The sequence below is a fragment of the Quercus lobata genome, chromosome 4 (genome assembly GCF_001633185.2).
Source record: "Quercus lobata isolate SW786 chromosome 4, ValleyOak3.0 Primary Assembly, whole genome shotgun sequence".
Classification (NCBI taxonomy): Eukaryota; Viridiplantae; Streptophyta; class Magnoliopsida; order Fagales; family Fagaceae; genus Quercus; species Quercus lobata.
In genome coordinates this window covers 46,694,132-46,711,156 of record NC_044907.1, presented here as the reverse complement: position 1 = coordinate 46,711,156, position 17,025 = coordinate 46,694,132, and the positions used below count along the sequence as shown (strand labels likewise).

Genomic DNA, 17,025 nt, shown 5'->3' with positions numbered 1-17,025 from the left:
AGTAAATGAGTAGGCGGTAGGCCTGTTTAGGTTACCAGAAAAATAGTGGCCATTTCACAATTTTGTTTCCTCTGCCTACACTAATGACTTCTAAGGAAATCAAAGTCTACAGTATTGAACTCTATAGGAGAACATTACTTGATTTCTTGATCTCATAGATTCCCTTTGTTTGTGAAAATTGGGGAGACTGTTGTGGAAATATATTTGTGTATAAATCTAGAGATTGTTGCGCATATTTTGCGGAAACTTCACTTTGTGAATGAATCCGGAGATTGTAGAAATTGTGGAAAATTGGTAGAGAAATTGTACAAAATTATAAAGAAATTGTAGAAATTGGGTGAATATTTTAAATGATATGGGGGAAATGGATATTTTGCTTTTAATTAGTGTGTATCGTAGAATGCCTCTTTTATTATGTATTTGGAATGGAGTTATATGCATGTAAAATTAAATATTTATATATATAAAAAAAATTGCAAATTATCACTTAGTTATTGGCCAAAAAATACATTTTTGCAAGAATTCATCCAAACATAATTACTTTTCAATAAAATTTTTACCATAATACCAAATGCATTTTCTTAATAAATAAAAAAATAAAAAGGCATTTTATCCTAATACATGCTTTAGAATACATTCCCAACTTAGTGTTTATTTGGAAATAACTTATTTAATCGAAATTGAAAACTTTTTACTGAAAGTACTGTAGATAAAGGTAAAAGTTAGCTAAAATAATACCGTAAAACTCATAAATAGTACCAAAAAGTACCGTGAGACTTATGAATAATAGCAAAACTAAGTTAAATAGTAAAATAAGTCGGCTTTTTAAATCCGTTTGGGATCTGTTTATTTTATTGAAATTAAAAATTTTTTACTGAAAATACTGAAAATTAAAGTAAAAATTAATTAAAATAGTAAAGTGAACCTATAAATAATACCAAAAATACAATAAACTCATAAATAATAGTAAAAATAAACTGAATAATAAAATAAGTATGCAAAAATAATCCGTCCGCCGATATCAAACAGAACATGAGCCCCTTATTTCTGGTTCCGCCACCGGGCGGCACTGCTAACTTTATTCAAGTTTTATCATAAGTTTCAATCCTTTGTTATTGGGTTTAAGATGGGTTTTAATATCCCAGTCCTAGTCTTCTAGGTTACAGTCTTCTCTTCAATCAAATATTCTAACCCCACCCTTCTCTCTCTCTCTCTCTCTCTCTCTCTGTCTGTCTATGTTTGATTATTTCTGTCCTTGTCTTGCTCATATGCTCCTTGCCAGCATTCTTTGAAAAGTGACAATTGTTTTGGGCCTTTCCCGAATTCACAGCCATGTGGAGATCATCTACTATGTCTTCTCTGGTGAGTTTCTGCATCTCTCCTTCTCTTCCTTTCTCTGCTTTTTATTTTTTATTTTTTTGCTTATTTTGTTATTGCATACAGCTTCACCGATTAGCTCAGCGTGGAGGAGTAGTCAGGGCTCAATTTTTAAACTCCAGTTACAGTACAATGTTGTTACATCAATCTCAGATATCTAACCAAAGCACTGCAAAAGCTATGGCATCATTTCAGGTATATATATCTATTTGAATTACTTATTGCATTTTTTTTTTTAATCAAGGTAGTGTTTGGCAACTCTACAAAAATGTGTTATGTTTTCGAGGGAAAAAAAATATGCATTTGCACAGTGTTTGTTGGGTGTTTGGTATATCTATTGTGCGGTATATTGTCAACATTAGTTTTCTCTAGCCTCTACAAATGAGTAAGAATGAGAATTTTATGAAATAAAAACTATAAAAGCACTTTTAAATGTCCAAATCAAACACAGCCAATCAACAAAGTTTTAATTTCCATTTTTAATTTATTTTTTTAGGTATAATACCAAATGATACTTTCCTACATAATAAAATTAAAGATATTATAAATAAATAAATAAAGGTTACTCATTCAAGAAATAAAAAAGATTGTTTTGGCCAAATCCATTCAAATATAAATTTAATATAAAACAGCTTTGCTTTGGCACAAAAAATTTGGGTAATTTGATAGGATATTTGTAATTTTGCTTTTATGAGAATCTAAGGGATTTGATTAATGGATTGTTTCAATGACTTGTGATGTTCTAGGATGAATTTGCCAGCCCAGCTAAGAGTCAGTTTCCAGATCAAAATGCTGGAGGCGTACAAGGGCGTCAAATTGGGGAGAACGTTTCGAGAAAGGACAAGATCAATTTTCTTGTGAATACAGTAAGAATAACCGTTTGAATTTTTATTTATTTTTTAAATAAACGTAATAGCCAAGTGTCTATGGTCTTTTATTAATAGGATGGAAATTTTGTGAATGTTAACATTTGATAGTGATGGTGATTATTGATTCAGACCTTTGAAACTGAAATGTAGCAAGCATCTTTCAAATATGTTGTATGCAATGAGCTCTATGAATATGATGTTATCAGCCATTTCTTGAAATGTATATACCACAACCTAGCTGCTTATTCCTAATGGAAAGTAAATACTTTTTCACTATTTCTCTTTTTTGTTTTTTGACTATTTCTTCTTTGGAATAATTTCATTTCATAAAACCCTCAAATTAATCCTATGGTATGGTCATACTTTAATTTTCTTGGATTGTTCCATTCAGGATGATGCATTTTAGCTGTTGGAACCCTTGTAAATCACAGCAGAGCCTGTCACTTTCTATAACATGTCCAAAATTCAATCCATTCACACTATGTACCATGATCATTAGAAGGGATGATTATAAGGCTTTGCTATGATTTCAACTAGAACTCTTTTTATCCTTATGCTTAGATGATTTACCTGGACTTTCTATGTTGTTCAGGAAGTGATTATCGTACAAGTCACTAAAATTACACTTTAGGCTCTTAGTTAGTAGCTTTTCAGTCCTTAATCATGGATTTGACAGTAAAAAAAGTAGGCTTAAATATACTGTTGGTCCCTAAAGCTTAGCCCATGAGCAATTTCAGTCCATGAAGTGTAAATGGATAATTTTTAGTCCCTAACAAACTTAAAGAGATCGCTTTTAGTACTTGAAAAACTAAAAGTGATTGATTTTAGTCACTAACAAACTTAAAGTGATCACTTATAGTCTCTACATGTTAGATTTAAGTTTGGCTACATCATCTAAGGGACTAAAAGCGATCACTTTAGTCTTCAAGGATAAAATCACTCTTGGGCTAAATTTTAGAGACCAATAGTGTATTTTGGCTAAAAAGGTATTAAACGACTTATATTTTGGTGATTGAGGCCTTCATATGTCAACTATATATTTATTATTGCTATTAATTGTTCTTAATATATAGTAAATTCTACAAATATGTTTTTTTTTTCCATGTACATGCAATTTGTTTTCTTGAGAAATGCTGTAAATTTATTAGCAAATTGTTGCACTTATGTTATTATAAGTTTTTTCTTGCTTGTTCATAAGATGACATTTAGTTGATTTTGTCAATGAGTTTTTTACTGTTTCCCAAACATTTTATCCTTGTCATAATAGTACGTTAATTTTATTTTGCTCTTTGTTGTCCAAAAGATCGGGCTCGGGTTTATTTTTCTTTTATTTTTTCTACCTCTTACAAGGCCTATCTAGACAAGCTGTTAAAATAACCCCAATTATGCAGCTTCTTGATATTAAGGATAGTAAGGAGGCTGTTTATGGTGCTTTAGATGCCTGGGTTGCATGGGAGCAAAACTTTCCTATTGCATCTCTTAAGAGGGCGTTGCTTGTTCTTGAGAAGGAACAGCAATGGCATAGAATTATTCAGGTATGAGCCATTCTCTCTCTTTTTCTTCTGTGTCTGTATTTATAAGCATGCACATGAAAAAATGAAGCATATGCAATTACGCCTTTTTTTTTTAACTTCAAAAATGAGGAAGAGAAGAAGATCTCTTCCAAAATAAAATGAAGAAATGTGACGGAGAGGAGTATTAAAAAAATTCTCAAGACAACTGCAAGACTGAGGTGAAGAAGAAGTCTTCATCTAATTAAGAGTTTTAGCTCCCTTTTCTTGCTTATATATCTTAATCCAGTCTTATTAGCAATTTTGTTTGTTTATAGATCTCAGTTTAAAAACCTGTACTGGCAATGCAACTAATCTTTATGGAGAAGCACATGTATCACTGGGTCACTGCAAGCATTCATGCTCATTTTCTCTAGCTAAAGAGGTTTTGGCAGATAAACACATTGGACTGACCTACATTCTATTGATATGGGGGATTAAATTTGCATAAATTGAACTACCTGGGTAAGGATTTTGAGCAGATTTGGTGATATATTCATCTGACCTGCCCACTTGGCTGTCCCACGATATACAGACGTAGGCACACACTGCTCCCTGCATGTTCCAGTTTCTAGCAAATTCCTAGTTGGTTCTGCAGTAATTGATACAGATTTGAAACATTATATCCTGAAGTTATTCCAAGTTGGTGCTGATATAATTTAAAGGTTCTAATGGGGCCAATCTTTAAATTTTAAATTTTTTCTTTCTCCAAAATAAGAATGAATCCTAGTTGGCTTGCTTTCTTCTTGCAGATGAGAGTTAAGACATTGAAGCCTCTCAGCTTGTCTGTTTCCCTTATGCTTGCTTAGGTAAAAAGGGAAGAAAATAATTAGACATCTAATTTCTAACTGAAATGCACAGTCATTGTTGCTGCAGCTGTCCAACCTGAGATTTATATTCTCTACTTTTGTAAAGGACCTTGGTCCACTGAGATATTGACATTAAAGTGGGTTGTCAGGTTAGGTAGAGGAGTTTTCATCCTTTTCTTTTTCAAAAAAGAATTAGGTGGAGTTTTGTATCCCAAAGAAGAAGAAAAAATGTGTCCTGGTTCTCATGACAGAGAAAACGAGTTGGACTGCTCGATCAGGGTATACATACTTCTAAAAATTGTGGGTTGTTTTGGGGCAGATGACCTGTTCATGCTGGTCAATACAGGTGAAGTAGTTTGACAGGTCTTCAGGATAGTAAGTAATAGAAATATCATTAAGAGAGCAAGGCTTTTTATTTTATGTTTAATCACTCATTTAAAATGTTGATATAAATTTTTAGACACTGAAAACTTGTTTCATACAGTAACAAGAAGAGTGAAACTGTACTATGGTAAATGCTAGCAACCAGCTATTTCCAAATTCAGAAATTAAAAAGGAAACTAATAAAGGAGTCTGAAGTATTAAAATACAACAACTGTCCCTATGAAATGTGGACTATTACCTGAAGTGAATTAGTGAATGAGGGCAAGGCTGGCAGACATTGGTTGTGAGTAGATCTACTAGATCGAAGAATTGATGTAGAATGCATAAACCTGGAAGTATTTCTCCAAATAAAAATTGGGGGTCACATTTTTACAAGCATAAGAGTACGTCTCTCTCAGGTTTCTCTCTCTCTCTCTCTCTCTCTCTCTCTCCTGTTTGGTTTCTTTCCCTCTCCACCATATGTCAAGACTTTATAATTTCTGCTGCAGATATTGGTCAAGAACCAACTGTTAAGATGGTTAGGGCATTTACAAGTAGCTAATTATTAGAATCTGATTTATGCTTTAAGGACAGTGAGATTAGCTATCTGAGACTTATATTACATACATACATACAGAAATACATATTTATGCTTTAAGGACAGTTGAGACTAGCTATCTGTGACTTATATTACACAAAGTCGTTATATTAGTAATTAACAAAATGAATTATATTTAAGGAATCCTTATTACCACCTTTGTGTTTCAAAGGCTTTTGTAGTTTGTCAACCCCCCCCCCCTCCCCCCCTCCCCCCCTTTTTTGGCGTTTGATAATGTCTGGTACACTTTCAGCAATTTCTTTTCGTCCTGTCTGTTTAGCTCTATGTTTGACTTACAGAAAGAAGCTTGCAGTTCATGTTTGTGCAACCTTTTTCCAAACTTTTCATAATTCTGCAGCATGCAAGTATTGGGTTGTGTTCTAATCTCTTTTTGAGAACCGAGAAAATTAGTAAATAATTATTTTCAACTTCTGTTTCAATAATAAGAATATAAATGTAAGACTGATTCATTATGTGTCTTTTATGATTTATATGTTATATTCCTTTGTTAATCTCTTAGGTGATTAAATGGATGCTAAGCAAGGGACAGGGAACCACATTGGGAACATATGGGCAACTAATACGAGCTTTAGATATGGACCATAGAGCAGAAGAAGCACACAAGATTTGGGTACAGAAAATTGGCATGGATCTACATTCAGTTCCTTGGCAGCTGTGCAGACTCATGATATCTGTATATCATCGAAACAACATGCTGGAGGATCTTGTAAAGGTTCGCTTCTCCCTTTTTGCCACCAGTTATATGCTTTATATGAAGTGTGAAAGATAATAACTTACTGTTTTACTTACATAAAATTATTCAATAATTTAGTGCACATTTGCATTCCATATTCCTGATCTGGGATCAATTTTTTTGCCTTGCTAATCATATTAAATTATGAGTTTGTAGTACGTATTCCATATTTTTAAATCGAAAATGAGGGAGAAGGCATGTTGGTTTCTTCTAGTTGTACCATGCTTTGGAGAGATATATCAAAGGATAGGATATGCATTAATGTGAAATTTGGCAGCCATTTTATAAATATTCCCTTTTAAGAAGCTAGAGCTTAAAAAGTGTGATGGTACTTCCATTCTAGCAGCTCCTTCATTCAAACTTCATGTTGCTGCATGCCCAGAAGTGGCTTGATTGTTTCTAAGAGCCATTCTTTCTAGCTGCCCTTTTATATGTCCTGCAAAGTTGGAGCCTACAAGTGGCTTGATTGTTTCTAGCAGCCCTTCCAAGGGGTTTATCTAGAAAATATCTAGTTTATTAAGCAATATCCTCTCTACTTCCCCTCCCTACTTCACCCCAATCTTCATTACCTGTGGAAGGATGGAAAGAGGGATATGATGAGCAGGGGAAGTAGAGAGGATATTGCTTTGCCATTGGTGTACTTTTTGGGAGAGGATATAAAGGTAAAGGAAAGGAGTGGTTTTTTGATTTTACCACCTTAAATATTGAGGGATCAAATACATAAAAACTCTTTCCCCTTTTCCACAATTTACCTTCTCCCTTCTCCATCCTCCCCATTTCTCTTCCATCAAGTAAACCCCAAATGAAAGTTGTTGTACTTGCAAAAAGTAATTAAAACAACAACAACTACTACAACAACAAGCCTTAGCCCCAAAATTTTGGGGTTGTTTATGAATACTCAACAGATTAGTTAGGGTCAGCCATATGTATTCTTTTCCTCCTTCTATTCTATGTAAAGTCATACATTCTGTTACTTCCTTAATTGACATCTCTTTTTTTTTTTTAATCAATTCTACTAATGTGATTTTGGGTTTTGTTTCTTATACTTGGATCAACTCACTCTTTCTTACCAGTGCATTAGGCACTCTCATCTGAACATGGCCAAACCATCTCAAGCACCTGTCCATCATCTTTTAAACAATAGGGGCTACTCCCATCTTTAAGCAAATTTCCTCATTTCGGATCCTATCTTTTCGTATATTTCCACTTATCCATTTTAACATTCTCATTTCAGCAAAAAATAATTAAAAAAGACATCCATTACTTAATCACCATTAATATTTTGTTTAGAAAAGTGAACACTGAAATTCAATGCACATGAAGATGTGCTATTTATCAGTAATTTCACCACTGGCTGAAGTTAAGGAAGTAGTTGAATTTTTGCTATTATCAGTTTACATGGTTATATTTGCACTTTTGAGATGTGGTATGCTTGGCAGACTTATTAAGTTGATATTTGAGTAGATTTAATCAACCACTTTTCAGATTATATTAGACTAATATATTGTTTTCATAATTGCATATGAAAGCTCTTCAAAAACCTTGAAGCTTTTGATCGCAAACCTCCTGAAAAATCAATAGTGCAGAGAGTGGCCGATGCATATGAGATGTTGGGCTTACTAGAGGAAAAGCAAAGGGTGCTGGAGAAGTACAATGATCTTTTCACAGAAAATAAATCCCCCAAGAAAGGCAGGATAAGCCCATATAAGAAAAAGAAGAAATAAGGTAAGGCCTTGTAGGCCATGATGACATGTTTAGTCCACATTTGTCAGTTGATTTCTGATGAAAATGAAAACCTACTGTATAAAGATTTTAAAGACTGACAAAGAAGGGAAAAAAAAAAATTGTACAAGAGGTTAAAGGTAAACTTCTTTTTTATTTAGAAGTTGGCTCTTTGGCATTTGTTGATTTATATAGTTTCACAAAATATTTTTCATTTCAAGGCTACAAAATGTTATTACTTGCAAGCTACTGAATTTTGCTAGGTAGAGCAATTCACTGACTGCATACATCTGGAATGCTGCTGATGAGAGCTCCAATAGTATCAAGAATTCAGTCTTTTAACCAAAGCATAAATTAGGGGAAAACTAAGAACACAAGTTTTAAGTTTTAAGTTTAACCAAGCAAATATGTGGATTTATGCTGCTTGCACTCATCCAGTACTTATTGCCCGTATAAAAATGCCAAAATAGTTATGGACATCATTAAATATTTGTGGTAAAAATATTATTCCTTCTTTACAAAAATTGGAGACATTTTCTTTTTTAAATTTTCCTAAAATATGTAAGAGTTTCTGAGCATGAAAGCAACATTTATCTATTTAAATTCCTATACATCACCCTTAAATTTGAATCCTCTTTTATTCTAGTTTAAACCCATCTTTCTTAAAATGGCATTTTGTAGAAATGTTTCGTGTTCATATAATTTTATTAAAATACATAATATTTGTAGAAAGTATTATTTATTTTAGAACTGTTGCAACATATATTATATACTTACAATCACCTCAAAATAGTATATTAAAACAATTTGATCTCGGGCCTTTCCTTTTTCTTTTTTCTTTTTTATAAATCGATTAATTGATAGCTGATTTTTTATTTGTGATGAGGAAAATACATCTGTAGCTGAGTAATGTGGTGAGCAATGCAAATGGAGATTCCTCCAGCCATGTCACTGCATCCCCAATAATTTTGCCACAGCGGCTGAGGCTGAAGCAGCACTATTATATATTCTTGAAACATGCTCAAACAAACTCAGACATGAAATGTCCAAAGCTTGAATGAGATGACTCTTTCTCTTGCAATCCTGCAATGATAGAAGTGGACTCACTCTCCGCTTCTAATGTCCACTGCATACTCCAAAGCTCTCCTCATTGCTATATCTTATTCCACATTTTGTGTTGTCTGTCCCTCCATACAATACAAGAGCTATCCCCTTGACAGTTTTGCTAGTGTTCTTCTATTTGCATCGCATAGCACTCTTCACATAATGCGTCCTTCTTGCATTACCTGTCCAAATAAGAGTGTCATTTACTAAGTGGCAAACATTTGATGAGTGCAGCTTTGTGAAAAAGGAAACATCCACTAAATTAGACTTCCACACAAAGGCATGATCTAACAGTTCTGAAACACAAGCATCTTCCTTGAGAAATTTGCACGGAAAAGTCACTACGAAATTGGTTGGAGTTGGAAGCCAGATATCCTTCAATTTCCTCACTTTTTCCCTGCTTCCAACCCACCGCCACATTCCTCTTCAAGAACCTTTATAGCTTTGTAACTCAACTCACACTTTTTGGTGTTCCAACACAGGCATCTAGAGTTCAAATTCCCCCTCCCCTGAACCCCTCCTCCAACTATTTCATTATCAAAAAGAACCTTTCAACCCCCTACAATGCTTTGCCATGCATACATAAGATATTGATTGCTCTACTTGGGATGGCGTCATGTGTCACAACACGACACGCCATGTGATTGGCCTCTTTCTCTGCCTTCCCAGTATACAAACCCTTGATCTAAAGGAATGACAATCTTGAAAGTTCTCTTCCAAAGTCTAATTGGAGTAGTAGTTCCCTAAAATTCTTAGATCTCTCTGAGATAAGCTTTTCAGGAGAATTACCTGATTCTATTGGCAATCTGAAGTCCCTGAAGGTTTTGACTCTCAATGATTGCAATTTTACAAGGTAAATTCCAATATTACTTGATAACCTCATATAAATTACTTCTTTATATCTATCAAGAAACAAGTTTACTAGGTCAATTCTAACATCGCTTGGGAACCTTACAAAACTTACTTATTTGGATCTGTCATCTAATAGTTTCAGGGGTGAGTTTCAGTTATCACTTTTAAATTTTAATTGTTTTTGGCATACGCATAGACTAACAATTTCAGTTAAAAACAAGTGTGTGTAATAAGCATTTCTCAAATAATTTTTAGATGTCTAAATCCCATACCTCCTCCTGTCCTCCTGGGCATGCATAACTGGTCCTACTTGATCTAATGAATCTTACATTCCTGCTGCCTTTGTCCTCACCAAAAAGGCCCTCGTCATGGCTATCAAGTGGTTACTTAGTTTATTTGGGAGTTTGAAATATTTCATTGCATAAGTCGATGCTGATTGAACTACTACCTTAATTAGGATCTCTCTACCCACCTATAAAAGAAGCTTTTCCTTCCAACATTGGAGTTTGGCTTTTGATTCTCCCTATCAGTGAACGTTTGAAATGTGTTGTTTTCTCTAGGTTTAGCTTTTGTCTAGAGGCCTCCTCATAGCATTGGATGACCTACATCATACTTTATGATCCTCCTTACATAAGAGTGGTTGTCATTTACAGAAAGTACGTTAGTCTTAGTCCTCCTTTATTAATTGATATTCATGAAGTGCAAGGTTTCAAATTTAATGGAGACAAAAAGTACATTATTCGTGATCAACATAATTGGGACAAAAAACTCTTAGATTTTCCAATATGGTTCGAGGAATAATAATTTTTAGCCTATTTGCCAACATCTTAAATATCATCTCAAGTCATCTTGTACTAATTACTAAAACAATATTGATCCTATAGTTTTATTGCAATTGATCATCAAAGAGGTATACAATTTTTTTTTCCATGCTAGAATATTTCAAACTTTTTCATATAACTTTTATTAAAAAAAAAAATTTTGAGGGACTATAACTTTTATAAATTAATATGTCATTAATCACAAATAATAATAATAATAATTCAAACTTTCTTTTGTTATATTTTGAAATTCACCAATCACATTTATTATCACATCAATTTGTAAAGATTATTTAGTAAAATTTATAATATTTTTAACATTTTCCTATATAAAATATAGGAAAATGTGGATTTATGCTGCTTACACTCATTCACTACTTATTGCCGGTATAAAAATGCCAAAATAGTTATGGACATCATTAAATATTTGTGGTAAAAATATTATTCCTTCTTTACAAAAATTGGAGACGTATTTTCTTTTTAAAATTTTCCTAAAATATGTAAGAGTTTCTGAGCATGAAAGCAATATTTATCTATTTAAATTCCTAAACATTACAATTAAACTTTTTTTTTTTTTTTATACAAGATAGAATTTATACTCTAGCATAATCTAAGTGTATATATGTGAAGCTCCCTCCTAGAGATTTAAACTTCAGCCCTTGCCCCCAACATCTCATAAGCATTTATACTTGTAAAGTGACCACCGCACCAAAGATACGCAGTGGTATACATTACCCTTAAACTTGAATCCTCTTTTATTATAGTTTAAACCCATCTTTCTTAAAATAGCATATTTTAGAAATGTTTCGTATTCATATAATTTTATTAAAATACATAATATTTGTAGAAAGTATTACTGGTGCGACATATGTGTTATATACTTACAATAACCTCAAAATAGTATATTAAAACAATTTGATCTCGGGCCTCTTCCTTTTTCTTTCCTTTTTTTTTTATTTTTTTTTTATTTTGATAAATCGATTAATTGATAGCTGATTTTTTATTTGTGATGAGGAAAATACATCTGTAATTGAGGCTAAATATTTTTGCCTCAGCGACTGAGGCTAAAGCAGCACTATTATATATCTTTGAAACATGCTCAAACAAACTCAGACGTGAAATGTCCGAAGCTTGAATGAGATGAATCTTTCTCTTGCAATCCTGCAATAGTAGAAGTGGACTCGCTCTCCGCTTCTAATGTCCACTGCAAACACCAAAGCTCTCCTCATTGCTAGATCTTATTCAACATTTTGTGTTGTCTCTCCATACAATACAAGAGCTCTCCCCTTGAAAGTTTTGCTAGAGTTCTTCTATTTGCATCGCATGGCACTCTTCACCAAAAAGCGTCCTCCTTGCATTACCTGTCCAAATGAGAGTGTCATTTACTAAGAGGCAAACATTTGATGAGTGCAGCTTTGTGGAAAAGGAAAATCGCATCCACTAAATTAGACTTCCACACAAAGGCATGATCTAATAGTTCCGAAACTCAAGCATCTTCCTTAAGAAATTTGAACGGAAAAGTCACTTCGAAACTGGTTGAGTTGGAAGCCAGTTATCCTTCAATTTCCTCACTTTTTCCCCAATTCCAACCCACCGCCACACTCCTCTTCAAGAACCTTTATAGCTATGTAACTCAACACACACTTTTTGGTGTTTCCAACATAGACATCTAGAGTTCAAATCCCCCTCCCCAACCCCCTCCTCCAACTACTGCGTTTTCAAAAAGAACCTTTCAACCCCTCCAATGCTTTTCCATGCCCACATAAGATATTGACTGCTGAATTTGGGATGGCATCATGTGTCACAACATGACACGCCGCCATATGATTGGCCTCTTCCTCTGCCTTCCCAGTATACAAACCCTGGATCTAGGGGAAAATAACAATCTTGAAAGTTTTCTTCCAAAGTCTAATTGGAGCAGTAGTTCCCTGAAATTCTTAGATCTTTCTGAGATAAGCTCTTCAGGAGAATTACCTTATTCTATTGACAATCTGAAGTCCTTGAAGATTTTGGCTCTCAATGATTGCAATTTTACGAGGTCAATTCCAACATCACTTGATAACCTCACACAAATTATTTCTTTATATCTATCATGAAACAAGTTTATTAAGTCAATTCCAACATCACTTGGAAACCTTACAAACCTTACTTATTTAGATCTGTCATCTAATAGTTTCAACGGTGAATTTTAGTTGCCACTTTTAAATTTTAGCTGTTTTTAACATACGCATAGACTAATAATTTCAGTTAAAAACAAGTGGGTATGTAATAAGCATTGCTCAAATAATTTTTAGATGTCTAAATCCCATGCCTCTTCCTGGGCATGCATACTGGTCCACTTGATCTAATGAATCTTACATTCCTCTGCCTTTGTCCCCACCAAAAGGCCCGTGTCATGGCTATCTAGTGGTCACTTAGTTTATTTGGGAGTTTGAAATAGTTCATTGCATAAGTCGATACCTTAATTAGGATCTCTCTACGCACCTATAAAAGAAGCTTTTCCATCCAACATTGGAGTTTCTTCCATACCCTTATTGAACATTTGGCTTTTGATTCTCCCTATCAGTGAACGTTCGAAACGTGTTGTTTGCTCTAGGTTTAGCTTTTGTCTAGAGGCCTCCTCATAGCATTGGAGGATCTACATCATATTTTATGATCCTCCTATATAAGCCTTACATAAGAGAAGGTTGTCATTTACAGAAAATACGTTAGTTTTTGTCCTCCTTTATTAATTGATATTCATGAAGTGCAAGGTTTCAAATTTAATGGAGACAAAAAAAAGTACATTATTCATGATCAACATAATTGGGACAAAAAAAAACTCTTAGATTTTCCGATATGGTTCGAGGAATAATAATTTTTAGCCTATTTGCCAACATCTTAAATATCATCTCAAGTCATCTTGTACTAATTACTAAAACAATATTGATCCTATAGTTTTATTGCAATTGATCATCCAAGAGGCATACAATTTTTTTCCATGCTAGAATATTTCAAATTTTTTCATATAACTTTTATAATAAAAAAATTAAAAAAAAAAAAAAATCTGAGGGACTATAACTTTTATAAATTAATATGTCATTAATCACAAATAATAATAACAATAATAATCCAAACTTTCTTTTGTTATATTTTGAAATTCACCAATCACATTTATTTATTAATTAATTTTCTATAGGACCAATCACATTTATTATCACATCAATTTGTAAAGATTATTTAGTAAAATTTATAATATTTTTAACATTTTCCTATATAAAATATAATGATTGGGGGGAATGTCCGAAGGCATTGTTGCATGACATGTAGCCTCTATCCAAATTTGTAATGTATGTAATTTTAATTTGAAGTCATAAGGTATATCTTTTGCAAATTTCATTACATAAAACCTTTAAAAAGTACGCCTTTTAAACATAACAGAACTAATTTAGAGTTTTACTTATATTATTAATATGACACTAATCACATTGATTACCACATCATCTTGTAAACTTGTTATAGTACCAATAGGGTGAGATCCCCGCCTTTTTAAACAGATACGGGTCCTTTTAATGGAATTAAGAGATATTATCTAATTATAGTACATTAAAGAACAAAAAATAGTACTACCGTTCAACTATACTAAGACGATACAAGACCTGAAAACTTAATTAGTAAGATACTGGACCTTAATCAAAGTTTTGGATAGTATTCGCACACATAAACATGTAATAATTTGTCCATCTTAAACACCAACTTTGCGCAATTGTTACTAGACTACCTTTCCTTACACTCCCACAATCCCACCTGTCTTAGTTCAAGGATCTGCTCCCTAAAGAAACAAACCTTTAAACTCCCCATTTGCTAGTTGGCAGACCTGATTGTACGATTGTGTGTCTGCAAAAAAAGAGGTTTCAGAACTCAGATACCAAGTAGCAGAAGTCAGAAATGTAGCACCATGTTGATGTTTGAATCTATATAAAGTATAACACAACACAAGGAGAGGGAGCAAGAGAGAGATAATAACAGGATGACCATGAATTTGTTACTCAATTGTATGAAAATCCTTAATTAAGTTTATACTTTGTTTGGAATTCAAGTAAGCTGAAAACCAAGGAATCAATATAAGAACCTAAAGAAATTTGGCTACTCCAAATGAGATTTCAATGGAAGATTTACAAGTATGAATGCAATGAATATATGAGCAATAGCAAGAACACCAAAGATTTTATTGTAAGTAATTCGTACCAAAAGTGTTACCAAAGTTGGTCCATGTTTCAGCGCGAATAGACTGGTCACTTTCAGCAATACCAATCACCTCAACATAACTCATAAGAGATACATGTGGCAGTCCTTTCACAATCAATTGGTGCTCATCTGTTGATTTCCCAGTAGTGATTTCACCATCAGATTGAATAACGTGAACCACCGCACGCACCTTCTTTCCTATGTGCACGCGCAACAACTCTGCATTGACAAAAACAGAAGGGCTTGATGTATCCATATCCTGAAAAAGTGACAAGCATTGTAAACCGGCATCAGATCTGTAGGTTTGAATTTGCAGTAAAATTGTACATAACATTTCCCAAATTGGCCAAATAAAAAGGCACAAATGCATGCCTTCAATCAATTAATAAACCAAATTTGTTAAAGATCAACACGTGACACAGTCAATCTTCATCTCCTTTAGTAAATTATATTTTCACACCCGAGCTCATCAAATCAGCGCAACATCTCTACTAGACTTGCCAAAATTACGGGTGAAACACTTGAAAACTTCCTAAAAATAGCATTGGTAATTAGCCTTTTGGATTGTGAAATGGGCTAATTGGCTACTACAAGTAGCTGTTAACAAGAATGCATTCACAATATTAGCTTTTGCTTTGAGAATGGTAGGAACTTAACACAGAGTGACACTATCCTTAATCAGGTTTGTATTTTAGAGCCCCATATGAAACAATTCTTTTCTTATTATATATACAAAGAGTGCCCCCGGAGAGGAGAGTACCAAAATTGAAAGAAAGAGCTCTATGTGACTAACCACATAAACCAAATGGGGGTACACTTTATAGTTTATACAACAATGATAACAACCTTTATAGCTTCAGTTCTTCTACGATCACAACTTTTTCCATAACTTGCTAAAGTGGGCAATTATAAGCAGTGGGCGATTACTTTTACATGAACTTATCCTTTTTTTCAACCGCTCACAGTTAACCACATCAAAGTTATAGTTTATATAAGAATCATAACCAAACAAACAATATAAAAATATATATAAAATAAATTTAAAGAAAAAACAAAAACAAAACTGCAATGTCTAAAAATATTCGTTCAGCATCTTTAAGATTAAGAAGGGTAACAAAAAATACCCAGATTTCAAAAATATAAAATTGGTTAGCGAATCATGCCTAAGAGGCATAACATCAAACAGTTGGAAGGCAAAGGACAAGAGAAAGGTTGGGATTCAGAATTCAGATCGGATCCAACTTCCAAGTAAAGTACAGAATGAACAATTAACAACCATTACGCATACATACATACTATCTGCATCTAGAATCTACACTCTTGATTGAGAAATTGAAAGATTTTAACTTTACCTATAATAGCTTGCTCCAACGCTAGAAAATCTGATGGGTACGGCGAATTCGAATCGATCCTAAAACTCTATAAGTAAAAGAGACTTTGGGGTTTCAGTCTCAGACTTTCAGCTTTCTATAGAGAGAGATAAAAAGGCGGGGATTTTAAAGGCACTCCAAAATAGTAGTGGATATTTTGGCGGGAACATGTGAATTCATTAATTTAGTACTTTGGACTTTGGCCTGCTTGGCTGGCTTGTGAATATTGGATTTGCTTTTTAGTTTTTAGCATATAAGTTTTTGAAGTAAATAAGTCAATAAGAAGTTAAGAACAAGTTTATCTAAAACACACATTCTAAAAATGTCATTACTCATTATGATAAAATATTTTGAATAAGGGGGCTTAGTTAGGGGAGGTAGTATGCAACAACCCTCTCACAATATGTACAAGGGTCATCTGATTATAAGAGACCAATTGTATGCAATGGAAACAGGTTATTATTTTTTGAGTTTGGAGGATTAAATCCCAACCAAGGACTGCAAATTCCCCAATCCCTCTCATTTAGCAATAATAATAGTTTTTTTTTTTTTTTAAGAGAATTTCAACTTATGACATCTACTCTTAATGATAACTTTTTATCATTAAAT

General features: G+C 33.4%; 2 protein-coding genes across 3 annotated transcripts; one reads left to right on the top strand and one right to left on the bottom strand.

Annotated features, from left to right (window-relative positions):
* The first annotated feature begins 1,015 nt into the window (after positions 1 to 1,015).
* Positions 1,016 to 8,256, top strand: LOC115986999 (pentatricopeptide repeat-containing protein At4g18975, chloroplastic). 2 transcript variants are annotated; one of them, XM_031110436.1, is made up of 6 exons: positions 1,016 to 1,362; positions 1,444 to 1,572; positions 2,124 to 2,243; positions 3,638 to 3,781; positions 6,087 to 6,299; positions 7,850 to 8,256. In XM_031110436.1, exons 1-6 carry the CDS (start codon positions 1,333 to 1,335, stop codon positions 8,042 to 8,044), a joined length of 831 nt encoding a protein of 276 aa, XP_030966296.1. In that variant the 5' UTR covers positions 1,016 to 1,332; the 3' UTR covers positions 8,045 to 8,256. The 2 variants fall into 2 exon arrangements, with proteins under 2 accessions (XP_030966296.1, XP_030966297.1); XM_031110437.1 differs by lacking the exon at positions 3,638 to 3,781.
* Positions 8,257 to 14,331: 6,075 nt separating this feature from the next.
* Positions 14,332 to 16,660, bottom strand: LOC115987074 (replication protein A 14 kDa subunit B-like). Its single transcript, XM_031110522.1, has 3 exons — positions 16,399 to 16,660; positions 15,047 to 15,305; positions 14,332 to 14,695 (listed from the first exon to the last, which is right to left on the bottom strand). The coding sequence occupies exons 2-3, from the start codon at positions 15,300 to 15,302 to the stop codon at positions 14,631 to 14,633; spliced, it is 321 nt and encodes a 106-aa protein (XP_030966382.1). The 5' UTR covers positions 15,303 to 15,305; positions 16,399 to 16,660; the 3' UTR covers positions 14,332 to 14,630.
* Positions 16,661 to 17,025: the final 365 nt, after the last annotated feature.